General features: G+C 44.7%; 1 protein-coding gene across 2 annotated transcripts in view; it reads left to right on the forward strand.

Annotated features, from left to right (window-relative positions):
- Positions 1–21051, forward strand: part of LOC126210209 (organic solute transporter alpha-like protein) — a 340980-nt gene that overhangs the window by 263821 nt on the left and 56108 nt on the right. For both annotated transcript variants that reach the window (XM_049939388.1, XM_049939389.1), the window contains exon 4: positions 13136–13377. In XM_049939388.1, coding sequence (XP_049795345.1) covers positions 13136–13377 — 242 coding nt within the window. The remainder of the gene's footprint in view (positions 1–13135; positions 13378–21051) is intronic.

Genomic DNA, 21051 nt, shown 5'->3' on the forward strand with positions numbered 1-21051 from the left:
TCGGGCATGGATGTTTGTGATTTCCTTAGGTTAGTTAGGTTTAACTAGTTCTAAGTTCTAGGGGACTAATGACCTCAGCAGTTGAGTCCCATAGTGCTCAGAGCCAGCCACATAATGAGGAGAATGGGCGCAGAGGAAGAGGACACACAAGATCGAAACACCTGGAGAAATATTTTGAGATTATAGTTTAAGAACGTTTATTGTTTGTATTGTAATTTGCAAGTAAATTATTATGTTGGAGATAAGCCTCTGTAATGAGGAAAAGCTCAAAATAATAATAATAAAAAGTATGTCATCATTCCCACATTTTAGTAAATCCTTAAGGTTATTCTTGGTTGATCACTGTTCCTACTCACTAGCAGAATCTCTGCAACATGTGAATTGCAAAACTGGAATAAAAAAAGGACAAAATATCATACTGCAAGTATTTGAATTATTATTTTAAAAAAGAAAGTTTTCTCTCCTTTTTTGGCACTCATTAGTGGTAATTGAAAAACAAACTTTGATAAGAGGAAATTAACTCGAGTGCAGTTAGTTAAAAGAAGCCGCCAAGTAAAAAAAAAGATAATTTTAAATTATCACGCGGCACAGGTGAATTTACTACCGAGAGAGAGAAAATTAATAATTCAAGATTTTGTCTAACCTGCTTTGATGCCCTGGCGTAGACTAACCGCGCACATCGTTTATTGGCCGTATGCCGATCATTAATATTACGCGTCATGCACAGAAGTCCTGCCCGGAAACTGCGTTTGCAGATCGGCTTACCAGATCTCCGGGACGTACTCGTGGCTGCTACAAATTCGAACGTCAATTATGTTCGACAACGGCCAGAAAAAGATATGTCGGCAGTCTTGCAGTTCTCCTAGCTGAAAAATAGAAAAGTTGGCAGGCAAGGTTAGTGTCGTTGAAATGAAGCATTGGTAAACAATAACAATTATTCATATATTGACGACACTTTTACATAGATACATACTTAACATACCTTGAAAATAACTTTCAAGTACAACTGCCTGTTACAAAATCATTCGAGAGAGCGATCATTAAGAGAAAGCGATCGACGAGAGCGGAGACATCAATAGATAGCGGGCCTCAGGGGGGGGAGAGAGAGAGAGAGAGAGAGAGAGAGAGAGAGAGAGAGAGAGAGAGAGAGAGAGAGAGAGAGAGAGAGAGTGAGAGAGAGTGTTAGACGCCGCTCGTGTTTATATACAAGTAGACAACTGAAGGCAACTTAACTGTCGTTTTTCCTCAGTCTCTTCCTGTTCCGGGAGCCTCTTGCGTGGAAAAATATTCGAGAGACTTCGCTGCGCTCCTTTCCGGTGAGGCTGATCGCATATAATTTGATTGCTGACGCCGCTCCCGCTGCGTCTGATGCATTTTTAGCCGATTAAAAAATATAATTGGTCTCTCTCGCTAATTTTAACATCTGTATGCTCTCTCACATTTACGAATTAATTACAGTTTTATAATATAAGACACTCTAAAGACACGGAATTAATACGAAAATACAGCGTTTCTCACGTAAATTTACATAAATTATTTTAGTTTTGAGGCTTAAATTTATTGACACATAAAAAGAAACGTTTCATAGTGCAAGTTGTAGATTAAGCCAATCGAACAAACTCACTCCTAAAAAAGAGTGCATTTATATTTACATAACATCGAATATTATAATACCGGCTGATCAAAAAGTCAGTACAAATTTGAAAACAGAATAAATCACGGAATAATGTAGATAGAGAGGTAAAAATTGACACACATGCTTGGAATGACATGGGGTTTTATTAGAACAAAAAAAAAGTATTGCTAGATGCGTGAAAGATCTCTTGCGCGCGTCGTTTGGTGATGATCGTGTGCTCAGACGCCACTTTCACCATGCTTGGTCTCCCAGGTCCCCAGACCTCAGTCCGTGCGATTATTGGCTTTGGGGTTACCTGAAGTCGCAAGTGTATCGTGATCGACCGACATCTCTAGGGATGCTTAAAGACAACATCCGACGCCAATGCCTCACCATAACTCCGGACATGCTTTACAGTGCTGTTCACAACATTCTTCCTCGACTACAGCTAATGTTGAGGAATGATGGTGGACATATTGAGCATTTCCTGTAAAGAACATCATCTTTGCTTTGTCTTACTTTGTCATGCTAATTATTGCTATTCTGATCAGATGAAGCGCCATCTGTCGGACATATTTGGACGTTTGTAGTTTTTTGGTTCTAATAAAACCCCATGTCATTCCAAGCATGTGTGTCCATTTGTACCTCTCTATCTACATTATTCCGTGATTTATTCAGTTTTCAAATTTATACTGACTTTTTGATCACCCGGTATACTCTTATATTAAACTAGTAAGAAAGCATCAGAACGTATTAAAAATGCGAGGTTTAGAAAAAAAGAAATTGGATGTAGTGGGACGCAAGCCACAAATACTTCATAAAATCAGCCATGATTCCGTAACGCTATTCATTGCTCTAAAGCGACCACTTACACTGTAGTAACTTACCTAGCTTGTCACCATGTCCTAAAACATTATCTTAGCTATATTACTCATTCAAATTTAATTACAATAAATTATATCAAGAATAGCGTGAGTTTAATGGATCCTCAACAATCCGTTGCCTTCAAATGGCGTGCTCTCACAATACGCAAACTGCAGTAATTCTTTTACCACGAATATGACGTTCTTCGTCATTTTATTGCAACGCATCATATAATTAACACCGGGTTTTCGACGGCTCTTCAGTTTGCTGGTGCTCAGGAACGATATATACACAAACGGGCTTCAACTGAAAGCCAATATGGCGCCTCACAACTCTCCACCGAAGGGAGATGGCGTACATGTGATGTATGTAGGTGACGGTCCGCCATCTCATTGGTCAACGTTCAAACGCAAGTTCAGGATGTCTGACATGCTAGATATTGCTCTGCACTTTCGGGAGGATTCCCGAAAGTGCTATTGCACTCTATGACGACAGAAACTCGACACGTTCAACGCTCAACGTTCGAATGCACGGTCCGTGTGCCGACGGCTTTCGCAGCAACAGTATCAACATTTCCCATTGACAGTGGTAGCCCCTGCGATGGAGAACGTGCGTAACTCAGCTGTATCACGGGTTGCCGCGTGCCATGACGTAGGCGAACTCCGCCGTTTCGCTGCTCCCACACAGTGCAAAAGATGATTGATGGGCAAAACATTGTGCCCACGTGGTTAATGGTGTGTCGGTCCACCTTCGAAACGGTATACAGCAACGATTCTGGGTGGCTTTCGTTCAACAAGCCCTTCGTAAGTTACCGGAGGTATTTGACGGGTCCATTGTTTGAAGTTGCATAGCTGGCGCAAAATAGCGTCCCATATCTACCGAAGCTGGTGGCCAAAACTGCAGCGTGAGTTCGCTGTCAAGCTCGTCACACCATTACTCAACGATTCTGCCCCCGTGAAAGGGGCATTTAAGCTGCTGCAAGACGCTGAGCATAAAGGAATGCAGGTGGTCCACAATAATGTTCACATTTCCATCAGCGAGAAGAAATCGAAAAAGAGATGATTGTCGGAACGACTGACACATCTTACGGACAAGTCAAAACAACATTCGGGAAAATTAAAGGCAAGAGTGGTAACACTAACTAGGCAAACTACCCATCGCACCCCCTTCAGATTTATTGGTAAAATGGCCAAGTGGATAGCTCGTCACAAACTGAACACGGATCAAGCGTGAAAACAGGAAGAAGGTGTACTCAGCTGCGAAAAAAGAAGAAAAATAGAAACAGTGAGGGGTCCAAGTTCAAGATATGCCACACTGAGAGACTTTGAATAGTCACGGTGTCGTGTTTATGTGGTCACAGTATTGGACTCCGAAAGGGAACATCTGTGTTCAAATCTCCCTCGTGCCTTTTTTTAAGAAAATATCACTTGGTTCAAGAATCATAAAAGAAGGTTGTATACCTGGAAGAATCCTGGAGATACTAATAGGTATCAGATAGATTATATAATGGTAAGACAGAGATTTAGGAACCAGGTTTTAAATTGTAAGACATTTCCAGGGGCAGATGTGGATTCTGACCACAATCTATTGGTTATGAACTGCAGATTGAAACTGAAGTAACTGCAAAAAGGTGGGAATTTAAGGAGATGGGAACTGGATAAACTGAAAGAACCAGAGGTTGTAGAGAGTTTCAGGGAGAGCATAAGGGAACAATTGACAGGAATGGGGGAAAGAAATACAGTAGAAGAAGAATGGGTAGCTCTGAGGGATGAAGTAGTGAAGGCAGCAGAGGATCAAGTAGGTAAAAAGACGAGGGCTAATAGAAATCCTTGGGTAACAGAAGAAATATTGAATTTAATTGATGAAAGGAGAAAATACAAAAATGCAGTAAATGAAGCAGGCAAAAGGGAATACAAACGTCTCAAAAATGAGATCGACAGAAAGTGCAAAATGGCTAAGCAGGGATGGCTAGAGGACAAATGTAAGGATGTAGAGGCTTGTCTCACTAGGGGTAAGATAGATACTGCCTACAGGAAAATTAAAGAGACCTTTGGAGAGAAGAGAACCACTTGTATGAATATCAAGAGCTCAGATGGCAACCCAGTTCTAAGCAAAGAAGGGAAGGCAGAAAGGTGGAAGGAGTATATAGAGGGTTTATACAAGGGTGATGTACTTGAGGACAATATTATGGAAATGGAAGAGGATGTAGATGAAGATGAAATGGGAGATAAGATACTGCGTGAAGAGTTTGACAGAGCACTGAAAGACCTGAGTCGAAACAAGGCCCCGGGAGTAGACAACATTCCATTAGAACTACTGATGGCCTTGGGAGAGCCAGTCATGACAAAACTCTACCATCTGGTGAGCAAGATGTATGAGACAGGCGAAATACCCACAGACTTCAAGAAGAATATAATAATTCCAATCCCAAAGAAGGCAGGTGTTGACAGATGTGAAAATTACCGAACTATCAGTTTAATAAGTCACAGCTGCAAAATACTAACGCGAATTCTTTACAGACGAATGGAAAAACTGGTAGAAGCGGACCTCGGGGAAGATCAGTTTGGATTCCGTAGAAATGTTGGAACACGAGAGGCAATACTAACCTTACGACTTATCTTAGAAGAAAGATTAAGAAAAGGCAAACCTACATTTCTAGCATTTGTAGACTTAGAGAAAGCTTTTGACAACGTTAACTGGAATACTCTCTTTCAAATTCTGAAGGTGGCAGGGGTAAAATACAGGGAGCGAAAGGCTATTTACAATTTGTACAGAAACCAGATGGCAGTTATAAGAGTCGAGGGGCATGAAAGGGAAGCAGTGGTTGGGAAAGGAGTGAGACAGGGTTGTAGCCTCTCCCCGATGTTATTCAATCTGTATATTGAGCAAGCAGTAAAGGAAACAAAAGAAAAATTCGGAGTAGGTATTAAAATTCATGGAGAAGAAGTAAAAACTTTGAGGTTCGCCGATGACATTGTAATTCTGTCAGAGACAGCAAAGGACTTGGAAGTGCAGTTGAACGGAATGGACAGTGTCTTGAAAGGAGGATATAAGATGAATATCAACAAAAGCAAAACGAGGATAATGGAATGTAGTCAAATTAAATCGGGTGATGCTGAGGGGATTAGATTAGGAAATGAGACACTTAAAGTAGTAAAGGAGTTTTGCTATTTAGGGAGTAAAATAACTGATGATGGTCGAAGTAGAGGGGATATAAAATGTAGACTGGCAATGGCAAGGAAAGCGTTTCTCAAGAAGAGAAATTTGTTAACATCGAGTATTGATTTAAGTGTCAGGAAGTAGTTTCTAAAAATATTTGTATGGAGTGTAGCCATGTATGGAAGTGAAACATGGACGATAACCAGTTTGGACAAGAAGAGAATAGAAGCTTTCGAAATGTGGTGCTACAGAAGAATGCTGAAGATAAGGTGGGTAGATCACGTAACTAATGAGGAGGTATTGAATAGGATTGGGGAGAAGAGAAGTTTGTGGCACAACTTGACTAGAAGAAGGGATCGGTTGGTAGGACATGTTTTAAGGCATCAAGGGATCACAAATTTAGCATTGGAGGGCAGCGTGGAGGGTAAAAATCGTAGAGGGAGACCAAGAGATCAATACACTAAGCAGATTCAGAAGGATGTAGGTTGCGGTAGGTACTGGGAGATGAAGAAGCTTGCACAGGATAGAGTAACATGGAGAGCTGCATCAAACCAGTCTCAGGACTGAAGACCACAACAACAACATATCAACTGTCCGTCCGATAATTGATACGTCTGTTCGCTGTACTCAAATTTATGTCTATGTTGCGATGTAACATCCGTCACCAACAGAGAAGTGTAAGGAAGTGACTTCCAGACGTACTATCGTTACGACTCTTGCATTCTGTTTGGGAAGTTTTTGTTCTTCAATTCCTTCATTGTAACATAGTTCACACCAGTTACTTGTTGTTTTCCATTTCTGTGAGGGGTCTACGAGGCACATCGCCTGCTCTCATTTTTCATCACATTTACTTGCGACGGTAATATTACAATCAAGAGGCAAAGGTACCTGGTACATGTGCCTAATATCGTGTATTGCCCCCGCGAGTTTTAGAAGTGCCGCAACACGACGAGGTATGGTCTAAGGTCTGAAGTAGTGCTAGAGGGAAGTGGCACCATGAATCCTGAAGGGCTATCCATAAATCAGTAAGAGTACAGGGGGTGAAACTCTCTTCTGAACAGCACATTGCAAGGCATCCCAAATATGCTCAACAACGTTCATGTCTGCGGAGTTTGGTGGGCAGCGCAAGTGTTCAAACTCAGAAGACTGTTCTTGGAACCACTCTGTAGCAATTGTGGACGTGTAAGGTATCGCATTGTCCTGCTGGAATTGCCTAAGTCCGTCGGAATGCACAGTTGACATTAATGGATGCAGGTGATCAGACAGGATGCCTGTATACATGTCACCTGTGAGAATCGTATCTAGACGTATCATATCATTCCAACTGCACATGCCCCACACCGTTACAGAGCCCCCACCAGCTTAAACAGTCCCCTGCTGACATGCAGGGCCCATGGATACAAAGTTGTCTCCATGCCCGTACACGTCCATCCGCTCGATACAATTTAAAACGAGACCCGTCCGACCAGGCAACATGTTTCCAGTCATAAACAGTCCGGTGTTGACGGGCCCAGGCGAGGCGTAAAGCTTCGTGTGGTGCAGTCATCAAGGGTACCACGAGTGGCCCTTCGGCCCTGAAAGCCCATATCGATGATGTTTCGTTGAATGGTTCGCACGCTGACACTTGCTGATGTCCCATCATTGAAATGTGCAGCAGTTTGCAGAAGGGTTGCACTTCTGTCACGTTGAACGATATTCTTCAGTCGTCGTTGGTCCCGTTCTTGCAGGATCTTTTTCCGGCCGCAGCGAAGTCGGAGATTTGATGTTTTACCAGATTCCTGATATTCACGGTTCACTCATGAAACCGTCGTAAGGGAAATCCCCACTTTATCTCTACCTCGGAGATGCTGTGTCTCATTGCTAGTGCGCTGACTATAACACCACGTTCAAACTCACTTAAATGTTGATAACCTGTGCCATACGGCCCGACAACCGGGAGAGATGGTCTGAAGTGCCATTTCATTTCATAGCATTGGTTGTCATCCGCCGTACTCTTACGCACAGCGGTACGTCGACGATATTCTACGCTCCGTTTTGTTGCCCTACATAGCGAGCCATCCTGGGCTTACGCTTGAGCAAGATAATGCCCGCCCGCACACGGCGAGAGTTTCTGCTGCCAAACCATACCTTGACCAGCAAGTTCGCCTGATCTCTCCCTGATTAAAAACGTTTGGAACATTATGAGCAGCTGGCCTTAGTGGCCGAGCGGTTCTAGGCCCTTCAGCATGGAACCGCGCGACCGCTATGGTCGCAGGTTCGAATCCTGACTCAGGCATGGATGTGTGTGATGTCCTTAGGTTAGTTAGGTTTAAGTAGTTCTAAGCTCTAGGGGACTGATGACCTCAGATATTAAGTCCCATAGTGCTCAGAGCCATTTGAACAATTTTTGAGCATTATGAGGAGGGGCCTTCAACCATCTCGGAATTTTGACGATCTAACAAACCAATTGGACAGAATTTGGTCCAACATTCCTCAGAACATCCAAGAACTGTACCAATCAATGCCAAGCCGAATGACTGCTTGCATAAGGGCCGGAGGGGGACCAACGCGTTATTGGCTTGCTGATTTTGTGAAGGTCTTTCTCTTAAATAGATCATTCAATTTTTCTGAAATTGCAAATCACTTGTTCGTCTGTATGTGCACATCACACCTATTGATGTCTGTCCCATTCGGATGATTCCAACGAGCTGATGGAGCTAAAGTCACATCATCCATTTAGTTATACTGCACACGTATATTCCTGGATGGTAGCGTCCAGTACCCTAGGCAACAAAGAAAATTTGAGAGCAGAAGTCTCGCGAACCATGTCGGTTCTCCTGTAATACCATCATGTCAGTTCATTATCGCATGTGATTGTAGCCAACACACTCACAAACTCAATTTAAAACACCTCAAAACGTTTGCAGGTGTGCAGTCATTTTTTCATACACTATCTGTGTATACGGATACTTTTCTCTCTAGTGTGTAGTGTTAAGAATGATCTTATATTTTAGAGTATATCTACAACTTTTCCTCGTTTTGTAATTAACCAAAGAAGTACGTAATACTGTGTATGATGCACTTGTGGCAATGGTCTCTCTACATATGTAATGCTCCAAAATGACGCCTTTTTCGTCACAAAAGAGAGTCAGCATAACCTTCCCTGCTGATGGTTCTGTTCGAAACTTCTTTGGTTTTGGTGATGAGGAATGGCGCCATTCCTTGCTCGCTCTCTTCGTTTCCGGTTGGTGGAAGTGAACCCAGGTTTCGTCCCCAGTAACGATTCTTGCAAGGAAGCCATCACCTTCTCGTTCAAAGCGCAGAAGAAGTTCTTCACAAGCATCAACACGTCGTTCTCTCATTACAGGAGTACCGATCTTGCAGACACTTTGTGAAACTGGAGCACATCATGCACAATGTGGTGTGCTTGACCCATGACTAATCTGTAAACATGCTGCAATGTCATTCAGTGTCACTCGGCGGTTTTCCTTCACTATGGTATCAACTGCTGCAATGTTCTGTGGAGTCACAACTCGTTGTGCCTGACCTGCACGAGGAGCATCTTCCACTGAAGTCACACCATTTGCTAACTTCGTACTCCATTCGTAGACTTGCTCCTGTGACAAACACGCATCACCGTACTGAACCTTCATTCGTAAATGAATTTCAATAGGTTTCACACCTTCACTACGCAAAAACCGAATAACAGAAAGCTGTTCTTCCCTGGTGCAAGTGGTAAGTGTGGCGGCCATCTTTATATTGATACTGCGACGGTATGTGTGCATCTGCACTATACTGCCACCTACAGACCATGTTGCACGCTGTGTGTAGCACGCTTACCGTCTTACAGGATAACGGCGCGAAATTTCGATTCGTTGTTACAAATTCAAGGTTTTCATTTGACTCACCCACGTAACTGTCTAGCGCAGGCTACTGCGTATGATCTAAATTTGGGCTGTAGCCAGATTTGGAACCATGTTGCCAGTATGACTAATCGGTGGCGTCAAGAATGAACCAAAAATGTAGCCTGCCGAGAAAAAGGAGGAAGAAACGGAACGAAGCAAGTTTGACGAAGGTTATTCGTGCAGTCGGAAATCTAAACTATAGGGAGACTGAAGGCTGCTACAATACACAGGACGATCAAAAAGTTTCCGTTTGAGGGCGTTGCTGCAGCGCGTATACGAGTATGCAGCGAATACGTAGGCAAAGGATTAGTGGGGCACTCGTGTCTTTCTGAAGTGCATGCGGTAAATGTGGAAACGTGGACCATGGCGACGTTATTACCAAATGTGTTCAAACGGGACCAACGTGCTGTTATTTTTTTCTTGAATGGCGAAGGACAAACACCGGTAGCGATCCATCGGCGAATGTGAATTTCTCTCTGTCGAAACCCACCGTTGTTGAACGGTGCGCTAAGTTCCTCGCTGGTCGCGACAATACGCGTCCCCATATCGCACATGTCGTTACGCCAGGTCACGTGGGACACACGCGAGCACCCTCGGGAGATCTCCTCCCCCGCGATTACTACGACTTGGGTCTCTTAGAACAGGCCTTCCAGCGTCGACAATTACTCTCGGATGAGGATACGTAGCAGGCAGTTACCGACTTATTCACACAATAGAACACGATGTTTTACCAAATGGGTCTCAATGTGGTGCGTCGATGGGACGATTGCCTCAATGCTCACGGCGATTCTGCGTGATTTGCAAACTGATTCTAGACTGCAACGCCATCGAGTGGAAACTCTTTGTCTGCCCTTACATTTAACGTGCCACACTCGACGTTACAAGCATTTAGCAAGAATGAAGCTTCTCCTTCAAAAATACTTTCATGAAAACTTGATAGGCGCAGAATTGCAAGAGGAACTGATGTCTTACCTACTCAACATATGAGAGATATTTTAAGGCTTCACCTGTGGTGACCTACATCGAAGGGCTTAAAAGTTACATGGTTGGTTGGTTGGTTGGTTTGGGGGAGGGGAGCAAACAGCGAAATCATTGGTCCCATCGGTTTAGGAGATGATGGGAAAGGAAGTCGGTATTGTCCTTATAAAGGTACCATCCAGGCATTTGCTCAAAAATGGTTCAAATGGCTCTAAGCACTATGGGACTTACCATCTGAGGGCATCAGTCCGCTAGCCTTAGAACTACTTAAACGTAACTAACGTAAAGACATCACACTCATCCCTGTCCGAGGCAGGATTCGAACCTGCGGCCGTAGCGGTCGCGCGGTTCCAGACTGAAAGCTCGGCCACTCCTGCCGGCGAATGCCATGAAATGTTCCTTCAGTTTAGAAATCGAGTTGAGCGTACGAGGGCTTAAGTCAGGGGAGTGCAGTAGGTGGTATAGCAGTTAGCAGCCCCATCAGTCAAACAAATGAGTAACAACTTGCACTGTACGTGTTTGAGCATTGTCCTGCAAAATGACAGTCAGGTCCTGCAGAAAGGGTCATCACTTCTGTCTCTAAGCTGGTCGTAGGTTGGGTTCCAAAAATGAACAGCATAGTGACAGAATTGATGACACCTTCTGCAGGACCTGACCATCATTTTGCAGGACAATGCTCAAGCACGTACAGTGCAAGCTGTTAGTGAATTGTCCGCCAACTGGAAATTTGACGAAAACTATGAAGGCAGTGTAGTACCCCTTTTTAGCGCCACACCAAAGATGTTTGTCAAAGAAATTTGACGAATTTTTAGTCATATTTCTTTGTCAAAGAAAATGATAGTGCAATACCAGCCTTAGGTTCAAACGCCTCTAAGCACTATGGGACTTAACATCTGAGGTCATCAGTCCCCAAGACTTAGAACTACGTAAATCTAACCAACCTAAGGACATCGTACACATCCATGCTGAAGGCAGGATTCAAATCTGCCACCGTAGCAGCCACGTGGTCCCGGACTGAAGCGCCTAAAACCGGTTGGCCACTGCAGCCGGCAGCCTTAGGTGGTAGTATTGATGATCTACTGCGCTGTAGTTGTGACACACACACACACACACACACACACACACACACACACACACACACACACACACACACACACACACACACACACACACACACACACACACACACACACACACACACACACACACACACGCAGCTGCTGTTGGAGGCAGTGATGCAGGGCAGCGTCACGGTGCGCTGTATCAGCTGTTCCTCAAGCACTCACCGATCCTCCTTTGTCAGGTGGTGGCATCAGTGACCGACTGCACTGTGGTGTGCCGCGTGTGCAGCTGCTGTCGGAGGCGGTGATGCAGGGCAGCATCACGGTGTGCTGTATCGGCTGTTCCTCAAGCACTCACCGATCCTCCTTTGTCAGGTGGTGGCGTCGGTGACCTACTGCGCTGTGGTGGTGCCGCGTGCGCAGCTGCTGTCGGAGGCAGTGACGCAGGGCAGCGTCACGGTGTGCTGTATCAGCTGTTCCTCAAGCACTAACCGATCCTCCTTTGTCAGGTGGTGGCATCAGTGACCGACTGCACTGTGGTGTGCCGCGTGTGCAGCTGCTGTCGGAGGCGGTGATGCAGGGCAGCATCACGGTGCGCTGTATCGGCTGTTCCTCAAGCACTCACCGATCCTCCTTTGTCAGGTGATGGCATCAGTGACCGACTGCACTGCGGTGTGCCGCGTGTGCAGCTGCTGTCGGAGGCGGTGATGCAGGGCAGCATCACGGTGCGCTGTATCGGCTGTTCCTCAAGCACTCACCGATCCTCCTTTGTCAGGTGCTGGCATCAGTGACCGACTGCACTGCGGTGTGCCGCGTGTGCAGCTGCTGTCGGAGGCGGTGATGCAGGGCAGCATCACGGTGTGCTGTATCGGCTGTTCCTCAAGCACTCACCGATCCTCCTTTGTCAGGTGGTGGCATCAGTGACCGACTGCACTGCGGTGTGCCGCGTGTGCAGCTGCTGTCGGAGGCGGTGATGCAGGGCAGCATCACGGTGCGCTGTATCGGCTGTTCCTCAAGCACTCACCGATCCTCCTTTGTCAGGTGATGGCATCAGTGACCGACTGCACTGCGGTGTGCCGCGTGTGCAGCTGCTGTCGGAGGCGGTGATGCAGGGCAGCATCACGGTGTGCTGTATCGGCTGTTCCTCAAGCACTCACCGATCCTCCTTTGTCAGGTGATGGCATCAGTGACCGACTGCACTGCGGTGTGCCGCGTGTGCAGCTGCTGTCGGAGGCGGTGATGCAGGGCAGCGTCACGGTGAGCTGTATCAGCTGTTCCTCAAGCACTCACCGATCCTCCTTTGTCAGGTGGTGGCATCAGTGACCGACTGCACTGTGGTGTGCCGCGTGTGCAGCTGCTGTCGGAGGCGGTGATGCAGGGCAGCATCACGGTGTGCTGTATCGGCTGTTCCTCAAGCACTCACCGATCCTCCTTTGTCAGGTGGTGGCGTCGGTGACCTACTGCACTGTGGTGGTGCCGCGTGCGCAGCTGCTGTCGGAGGCAGTGACGCAGGGCAGCGTCACGGTGTGCTGTATCAGCTGTTCCTCAAGCACTAACCGATCCTCCTTTGTCAGGTGGTGGCGTCGGTGACCTACTGCGCTGTGGTGGTGCCGCGGGCGCAGCTGCTGTCGGAGGCGGTGACGCAGGGCAGCTTCATGGTGTGCCTGTACCAGCTGTTCTGCCTGCTGGTGGCCTACTGCGGCGGAGAGGCGGAGCTCATCCGGCGTGCCAAGCCCAGCTCCCTGGACCCAGCTGTGGGGCCCTGCTGCTGCTGGCCGTGCTGCCGGCTCTGCCTCAAGCCGGCCGCCGTCAACAAGTATGTGACAAATTGGTTCACCTCCCCACCTGCACAGCTGGATGTTATTAACAGTGTAGTCTCATGCTGATCTGCTGTCACCTGGGAATCTGAATGAACAAAAATTACCTGACATATTGCCTGTTGGCATGTGGGTAAGGGTCTTTGGCAAATGCTAGTTTCATGATTTTCCCGACATTTCACCAGCATGAGTGACTGCCATCACTGGTGACGGAAGGTGAACTTCTGACAATGCCAGCCATTTGTGCTGGACAAACATCAGGAGAATAAATAAACAAATGTTGGCCGAAAATCACGTGACAGAAGCCACCAAGCAGTACATGGACAGATGGCGACAGGTGTTGTTCTGCTGTTATCCTGGACTCCAAATTAGCAGAGTTCTCTGACTGACGTTTTGCCAGTAGGAGTGGCTGGCATTGTTACAAGTTCTTCTTTTATCGCTGGCGACGGAAAGTGCCAGCCACTCATGCTGGAGAAACAGAGAAACAAGAGTTCGAGTATGAAATTTTCACTCTGCAGCGGAGTGTGCGCTGGTATGAAACTACCTAGCGCATTAAAACTGTGTGCCGGACCGAGACTCGAACTCGGGACCTTTGCCTCTCGCAGTCCGGCTCACAGTTTTAATCTGCCATGTAGTTTCATATCAGCGCACACTCCGCTGCAGAGTGAAAATCTCATTCTGCAAACATTCCCCAGGCTGTGGCTAAGCCATGTCTCCACAACATCCTTTCTTTCAGGAGTGCTAGTTCTGCAAGGTTCGCAGGAGAGCTTCTGTAAAGTTTGGAAGGTAGGGGACGAGATACTGGCAGAAGTAAAGCTGTGAGGACGGGGCGTGAGTCGTGCTTGGGTAGCTCACTTGGTAGAGCACTTGCCCGCGAAAGGCAAAGGTCCCGAGTTCTAGTCTCGGTCCGGCGTACAGTTTTAATCTGCCAGGATGTTTCATCAGGAAAACAGTTAGATAAATGTCAGCCAAAGACGCCAAGACAGAAGCCAACAGGCGTGGCCACAAAACCTCAACAATCTTTTTAGTTCTCTGATTACTTGTTGCTTCAGGGATGACAGTAGAGTGTCACCAAATATGGGCCTAAGAAAAACTTGTTCTACTACATATCACGAGTCCCAGATATCGGCACCGAGCGAGGTGGCGCAGTGGTTAGCACACTGGACTCGCATTCGGGAGGACGACGGTTCAATCCCGTCTCCGGCCATCCTGATTTAGGTTTTCCGTGATTTCCCTAAATCGCTTCAGGCAAATGCCGGGATGGTTCCTTTGAAAGGGCACGGCCGATTTCCTTCCCCATCCTTCCCTCACCCGAGCTTGCGCTCCGTCTCTAATGACCTCGTTGTCGACGGGACGTTAAACACTAATCTCCTCCTCCTCCAGATATCGGCAACCCTAATTCAGCTACCGTTATTTCTCCATACCATTACAACACACAAAACTGGAAACCCAGTAAATATCATATGTAACTATCACACGTTAGTTTCGTGGGATCAGTTCTCTTCTATTGTTTTACTGCACAAAATTGTGTAACTAAGACTGAAAGCAATGAAAATGGAGTAGTTTCGAAAATTTATTTCCAACAACTCTGTAAACCTATATTCACAATTATTCACACAGATTTCGCTAATATCACCTACCAGATGAAAATAGGAACGTCTATTACAGGAGTTACCTGTTCCTCGTAACACAAAAAATCTTTGTTTTACAAGGTACGTGAAAGTAGTTGGATTTAAACGCCGAGAAAGAGCTCTGTTAATATTTTTATTGAAAACAATTGGAAAAGCAGATTGGTCATACAGTACGTAGAGTGTTCATCCCTGCTCAATTATCTATAGCCAAGATAAATGACTAAACTTTGCAGTTGGTACCAAGATTGTGTCTCCACACAACAAATGTCAATTAGAAAGGACGAATTAATAAATTACGTAACTTATTTTTATTTCTTTATTGGTCCTGTAAACCGTGATTTAGTACACAGTTTGCACATATGATACAGGACAGTCCGGTTTGAGATAGCAAATAATACATACTGTAATTTTAAAATACTAATTCAATACATACTGCATATTGGTAACATAATTATAAAAACGGATAATGTAGTTTATCATAGATCAAAATTTCGTCTTTTGCAGCTGAACGTTTTATTTGTATGCACGAAATTTGTTTCGGATATTCTTGCTAGGCATCTTCAGTGGTCTGTAATATAAAGAAAATTATGTATAATTAAATATTTTGATATGAGATCTGTAGTAGTTCTTGGGGGCTGTAGAGGGAGAGGGAGGAAAAGGGTGTTGGAATGGCAATGTATGGGGGGGGGGGGGGGCGGGGGAGAGAGATTATAGGTGAAACATTTCCGGTAGACACAAATAGAACTTTCACTTGTAAAAGAGTAAATTTTTTCTCAGCTACACGATACAGCAAAATCCATGAAAATGGCTGCAAATATTAACAACACATGTAAGATGATTGATGGTAATAATTACACTTAAACATGTTTGATCAGTTTTCCAACTTTTTATGGTGATCCAAAATCTAAGAAAAGAATAGAAGCAATGGTCAAGCAAATACTCCTACAATTTCACTTTGAACTTATATAAATTTTGTTCCAGTATCAATTACCGAGGACCACCTTTACAAATGTTTGTACTTACTATACATTTATTTTGTTACGCTTCTACCTAGTATCATAATTACACTTGAAGATATTTTCTTCTTTTAAGGTGCTTCCTTTTGTGAAGATTAGTGCTCTACAAGTAAACAAACAAGCAGAGGTAGTTTATAGAGACTTTTAAATATTAGTCTACAGGTGTGTCTGTATTTAGCTTGCTTTAATATTCTGACAACCTTTTTCAGTAGTCTGACCGAATTGGAAGGAATTAGAGGCTGTTGATGGTGAACATGGGTATAGTGTATTTCTGAAAAATGTTTTATATGTACGAAATGTAATCGAGATGACTGGATGTTTTTGTGTCGGTCTTCATCATCATCCTCATTCATCCCCATTAAGGTCGCAGGAAGGCAATGACAAAACCACCTCCGCTAGGACCTTGCCTAGTCGGCGGTGCGGGTCTCCTGCATCGTCCCCTACGCTCCTTGGAGTATGGGACCTCATCATCATCACTGCAATATTAAGGCGTTATTCACTTTGACGCCTGGATTTTCAAAACCGCCGACAACCTGAAAATTATATCTACGTCGTTATCCATACTCTGCAGATTATTGTCAGGTGCCTGGCAAAGGGTATTTCACATTCCATTCCCTTAAGGAGTAAGGCAAGAACGCCTTTTTAAACATACGTGTGCACACTGTGATATTAGTCTAATCCTGCCCTCGTGGTCCCTCCAGGAGTGATTGTATGGGCTTGCAGTATATTCCTAGAGTCATCACTTAGTTATTTCTAGAAACTTAGTAAGTAGGCTGCCGCAGTATAGGTGGCGTCTTTCTTCAAGTGTTTGTCGGCTCATTTCTCTCAACATCTCCGTGATGGTCTTCCACGGGTCAGACAAACCTGTGACTTTGTGCTGCTCTTCTCTGCCCACATTCAATATCACCATTTGATCTATTTGGTGCGGGTCCCACACATTTGAGTAATATTGTAGGATGAGTCGTACAAGTGATTTGTCAGCAGTCTCCTTTCTAGACTGATTACGTGTGCCTAGTATTGTAGCAATGAACCGAATACTGACACCTGCATTCCTAAGCAGGTTTCCAATCTGTGCATCACTTTGAAACCTTATCTAATCAGACTGAATATTTGCATCACTTTTGTCAGTACTTTTGTCTTACGCTGGTTTACTTTCAACCCTTACTCTATACACAGTAGCCTGATCACTCCATCTCGTCAATGTCAGCAGTGAATCTTATCGCCGATACTCTTTCATCCTGAATTTTAATCATACATCTGAACATATCTTTTATTTCGTTAGTTGATTACAGGTTCATTAGTAGAACACTGCTTCCTCGCATTACACTCTCATTAATGTAAGCACTACTGTCTTAATCTTTCGCTCTCATAGTTTCCTCTCGTCTCTTTCCCTGCAGTGTGTATCTACTTTTGTGGAAATTCCAAACGTACTGCACCACGTCACGAGGTCTGTTCAAAAAAATTCCGTAACTTCCTCCACGATTTTTTTCTACGCTTACCTTCTACTTACTGTGCATGTTCTCCTTCGAAATACTCTCCTCCACAATTGATACATTGCTCCCAACGACGTTCCCACGTCCGGAAGCAGTCAAGGTAGGCCTCTTGCTGGATCGCGAGAAGCGCCATCTGCGAATTTTCTTTTATCTCGTCTGTCGTTGCAAATCTTCGTCCTTCCAACGGCGTTTTCAGCTTTGGAAATAAAAAGTCCGCAGGGTCCAGGTCTGGAGAGTACGGAGGAAGAAGCACGACAGTGATTTCCTCTTTCACGAGGTGCATTCAAGTTCTAAGGCCTCCGATTTTTTTTCTAATTAACTACTCACCCGAAATCGATGAAAATGGCGTTACTTCTCGACGTAATCGCCCTGCAGACGTACACATTTTTCACAACGCTGACGCCATGATTCCATGGCAGCGGCGAAGGCTTCTTTAGGAGTCTGTTTTGACCACTGGAAAATCGCTGAGGCAATAGCAGCACGGCTGGTGAATGTGCGGCCACGGAGAGTGTCTTTCATTGTTGGAAAAAGCCAAAAGTCACTAGGAGCCAGGTCAGGTGAGTAGGGAGCATGAGGAATCACTTCAAAGTTGTTATCACGAAGAAACTGTTGCGTAACGTTAGCTCGATGTGCGGGTGCGTTGTCTTGGTGAAACAGCACACGCGCAGCCCTTCCCGGACGTTTTTGTTGCAGTGCAGAAAGGAATTTGTTCTTCAAAACATTTTCGTAGGATGCACCTGTTACCGTAGTGCCCTTTGGAACGCAATGGGTAAGGATTACGCCCTCGCTGTCCCAGAACATGGACACCATCATTTTTTCAGCACTGGCGGTTACCCGAAATTTCTTTGGTGGCGGTGAATCTGTGTGCTTCCATTGAGCTGACTGCCGCTTTGTTTCTGGATTGAAAAATGGCATCCACGTCTCATCCATTGTCACAACCGACGAAAAGAAAGTCCCGTTCGTGCTGTCGTTGCGCATCAACATTGCTTCACAACGTGCCACACGGGCAGCCGTGTGGTCGTCCGTCATTCGTGGCACCCACTTGGATGACACTTTTCGCATTTTCAGGTCGTCATGCAGGATTGTGTGCACAGAACCCACAGAAATGCCAACTCTGGAGGCGATCTGTTCAACAGTCATTCGGCAATCCCCCAAAACAATTCTCTCCACTTTCTCGACCATGTCGTCAGACCGGCTTGTGCCAGCCTGAGGTTGTTTCCGTTTGTTGTTACACAGTGTTCTGCCTTCATTAAACTGTCGCACCCACGAACGCACTTTCGACACATCCATAACTCCATCCCACATGTCTCCTTCAACTGTCGATGAATTTCAATTAGTTTCACACCACGCAAATTCGGAAAACGAATGATTGCACGCTGTTCAAGTAAGGAAAACGTCGCCATTTTAAGTATTTAAAACAGTTCTCATTCTCGCCGCTGGTGGTAAAATTCCATCTGCCGTATGGTGCTGCCATCTCTGGGACGTATTGACAATGAACGCGGCCTCATTTTAAAACAATGCGCATGTTTCTATTTCTTTCCAGTCCGGAAAAAAAAAATCTGAGGCCTTAGAACTTGGATGCCCCTCGTACGCAATAGTCACGCACCAACAGGGATGAATATGGGGGTTTGTTAGTGTGATGCAAGAGCCATGAACTGTTTCGCCATATTTCAGGCCGTTTCCTTCTCTCATTTTGTTGCAGAGTCGCACACGTCGCGATTGTGCCATCGAATAACAGTTTGTTCCTCTAGTAAGAATTCATGATGACCTAATCCTTCAAAGTCAAGGAAAACTATAAGCTTGGCTTTGACATTTGACTTGATGAGCTTTGCTTCGTGTTGGAGGAGCTTTTCCGACCCATTCTGAAGAGTGAATCTTTGTCTCAACATCATAAGCGTAGACTCAAGTCTGATCACCAGTTACGATTCTGTCAAGGAACATCTCGTTCTCATCTGCGCGATCCAAGAGCTCCTCACAAATTGCGAGGTGAAGGTCTTTCTGGTCTTGACTCGTGAACCATGGGACAAACTTCGCAGCAACACGATGCTCTCCAAGATGCTACGTCTGGATTTCATGACATGATGGAAAAAACTGTGAAGAAGATGAATGGGGGAAAGGCCCAGGACCTGATGAAGTATCAGTGGACATGATACGAGCAGCGGGTCCAGTGGGAATGCAGTGGCTGTATAGAGTACTATCAAGCGTCTGGAGAAATAGTACAATAGACGACTGGAGAACAGGAGACATTGTTCCCATCTTCAAGAAAGGCAATAAAAGACTTTGTAAAAACTACAGAGGAATAACCCTTATGAGTCATACAGCCAAGATTTTTGATAGAATTTTACTACATCGAATAAGTGAAAAGATAGAAAAGGAGCTGAGTGCAGAACAGCATGGATTTAGGAAAGGAGGAAGCACGATCGACCTGATATTTTCTGTCCATCAACTGATGGAAAAAAGTTGGGAGTATAACAAAAGGGTGATAATGGTTTTTATAGACATAGAAAAGGCATATGACTCAGTTGACAGGGAAAGATTCTGGGAAGAAATGAAGAAGATAGATATAGAAGATGGATACATTAATGTTATAAAGACAATGTACAGTGGATAAAATCGTAGAATTAGAACACCATTGGGGAACTCTGAATACTTCGAAATAAGACAAGGACTTAAGCAAGGAAGTATTCTATCTCCTGCACTTTTTAATGTTGTGATGGAGGGAATGAATAGGGCAGTTAAAGATATAGTAAAAGAAAAAGACAAAAAGATGATTTTTGCAGATGATATGGTAATATGGGGTGATACAGAGGTAGATGTACAGTTACAGCTTGATGCGTGGAAAGAAATAATGAAAAGGTATGGATTAAAAATAAATAAAGATAAGAGTGAAGTAATGGTATTTGGAAGAGAGAAAGGAATCAACGGAAATATTACCTTGAATGGAGAACCCCTCAAAGTGGTAGAAAGTTTCACTTATTTAGGAAGTGAAATATCTAGGGATGGAAGAATAACTAACGAAATTAATAGGAGGTTACAGAAGGGAGGCAATTTCTACCAAACAATAAAACACCTGATTTGGAATAATGAAGTTTCAGATAGAGCAAAACTCCTTATGTATCAGAATTATTACATCCCTATTGTCACCTATGGTGGAGAAACATGGACAATGACAGAAAGGGACTGGAGCAGACTGCAAGCAGGGGAAATGAAATTTCTCAGAGCAGTTAAGGGAAAAACAAGAATGGACAGAGTAAGGAATGTAGAGATTAGAAAGGACCTCAAACAAGAAAGTATGAGAGAAGAAATTGAAAGAAAGAGATTAAGATGGTATGGGCATGTTAAGAGGATGCATGGGCAGAGACTCCCCAAAATTATGGAAGAACTAAAGATGGATGGGAAAAGACCTAGAGGGCGCCCAAACATGTTGGAAAATGGGAGTGAGAATATCTGTAGAAAGGAGAGGTGTGACCTGACAGCAAGTGGAGGAAGAAAAGTGGTGGGAGGACCGAGCCAAATGGAGAGGACTCATCAGC

The sequence above is a fragment of the Schistocerca nitens genome, chromosome 10 (genome assembly GCF_023898315.1).
Source record: "Schistocerca nitens isolate TAMUIC-IGC-003100 chromosome 10, iqSchNite1.1, whole genome shotgun sequence".
NCBI lineage: Eukaryota > Metazoa > Arthropoda > Insecta > Orthoptera > Acrididae > Schistocerca > Schistocerca nitens.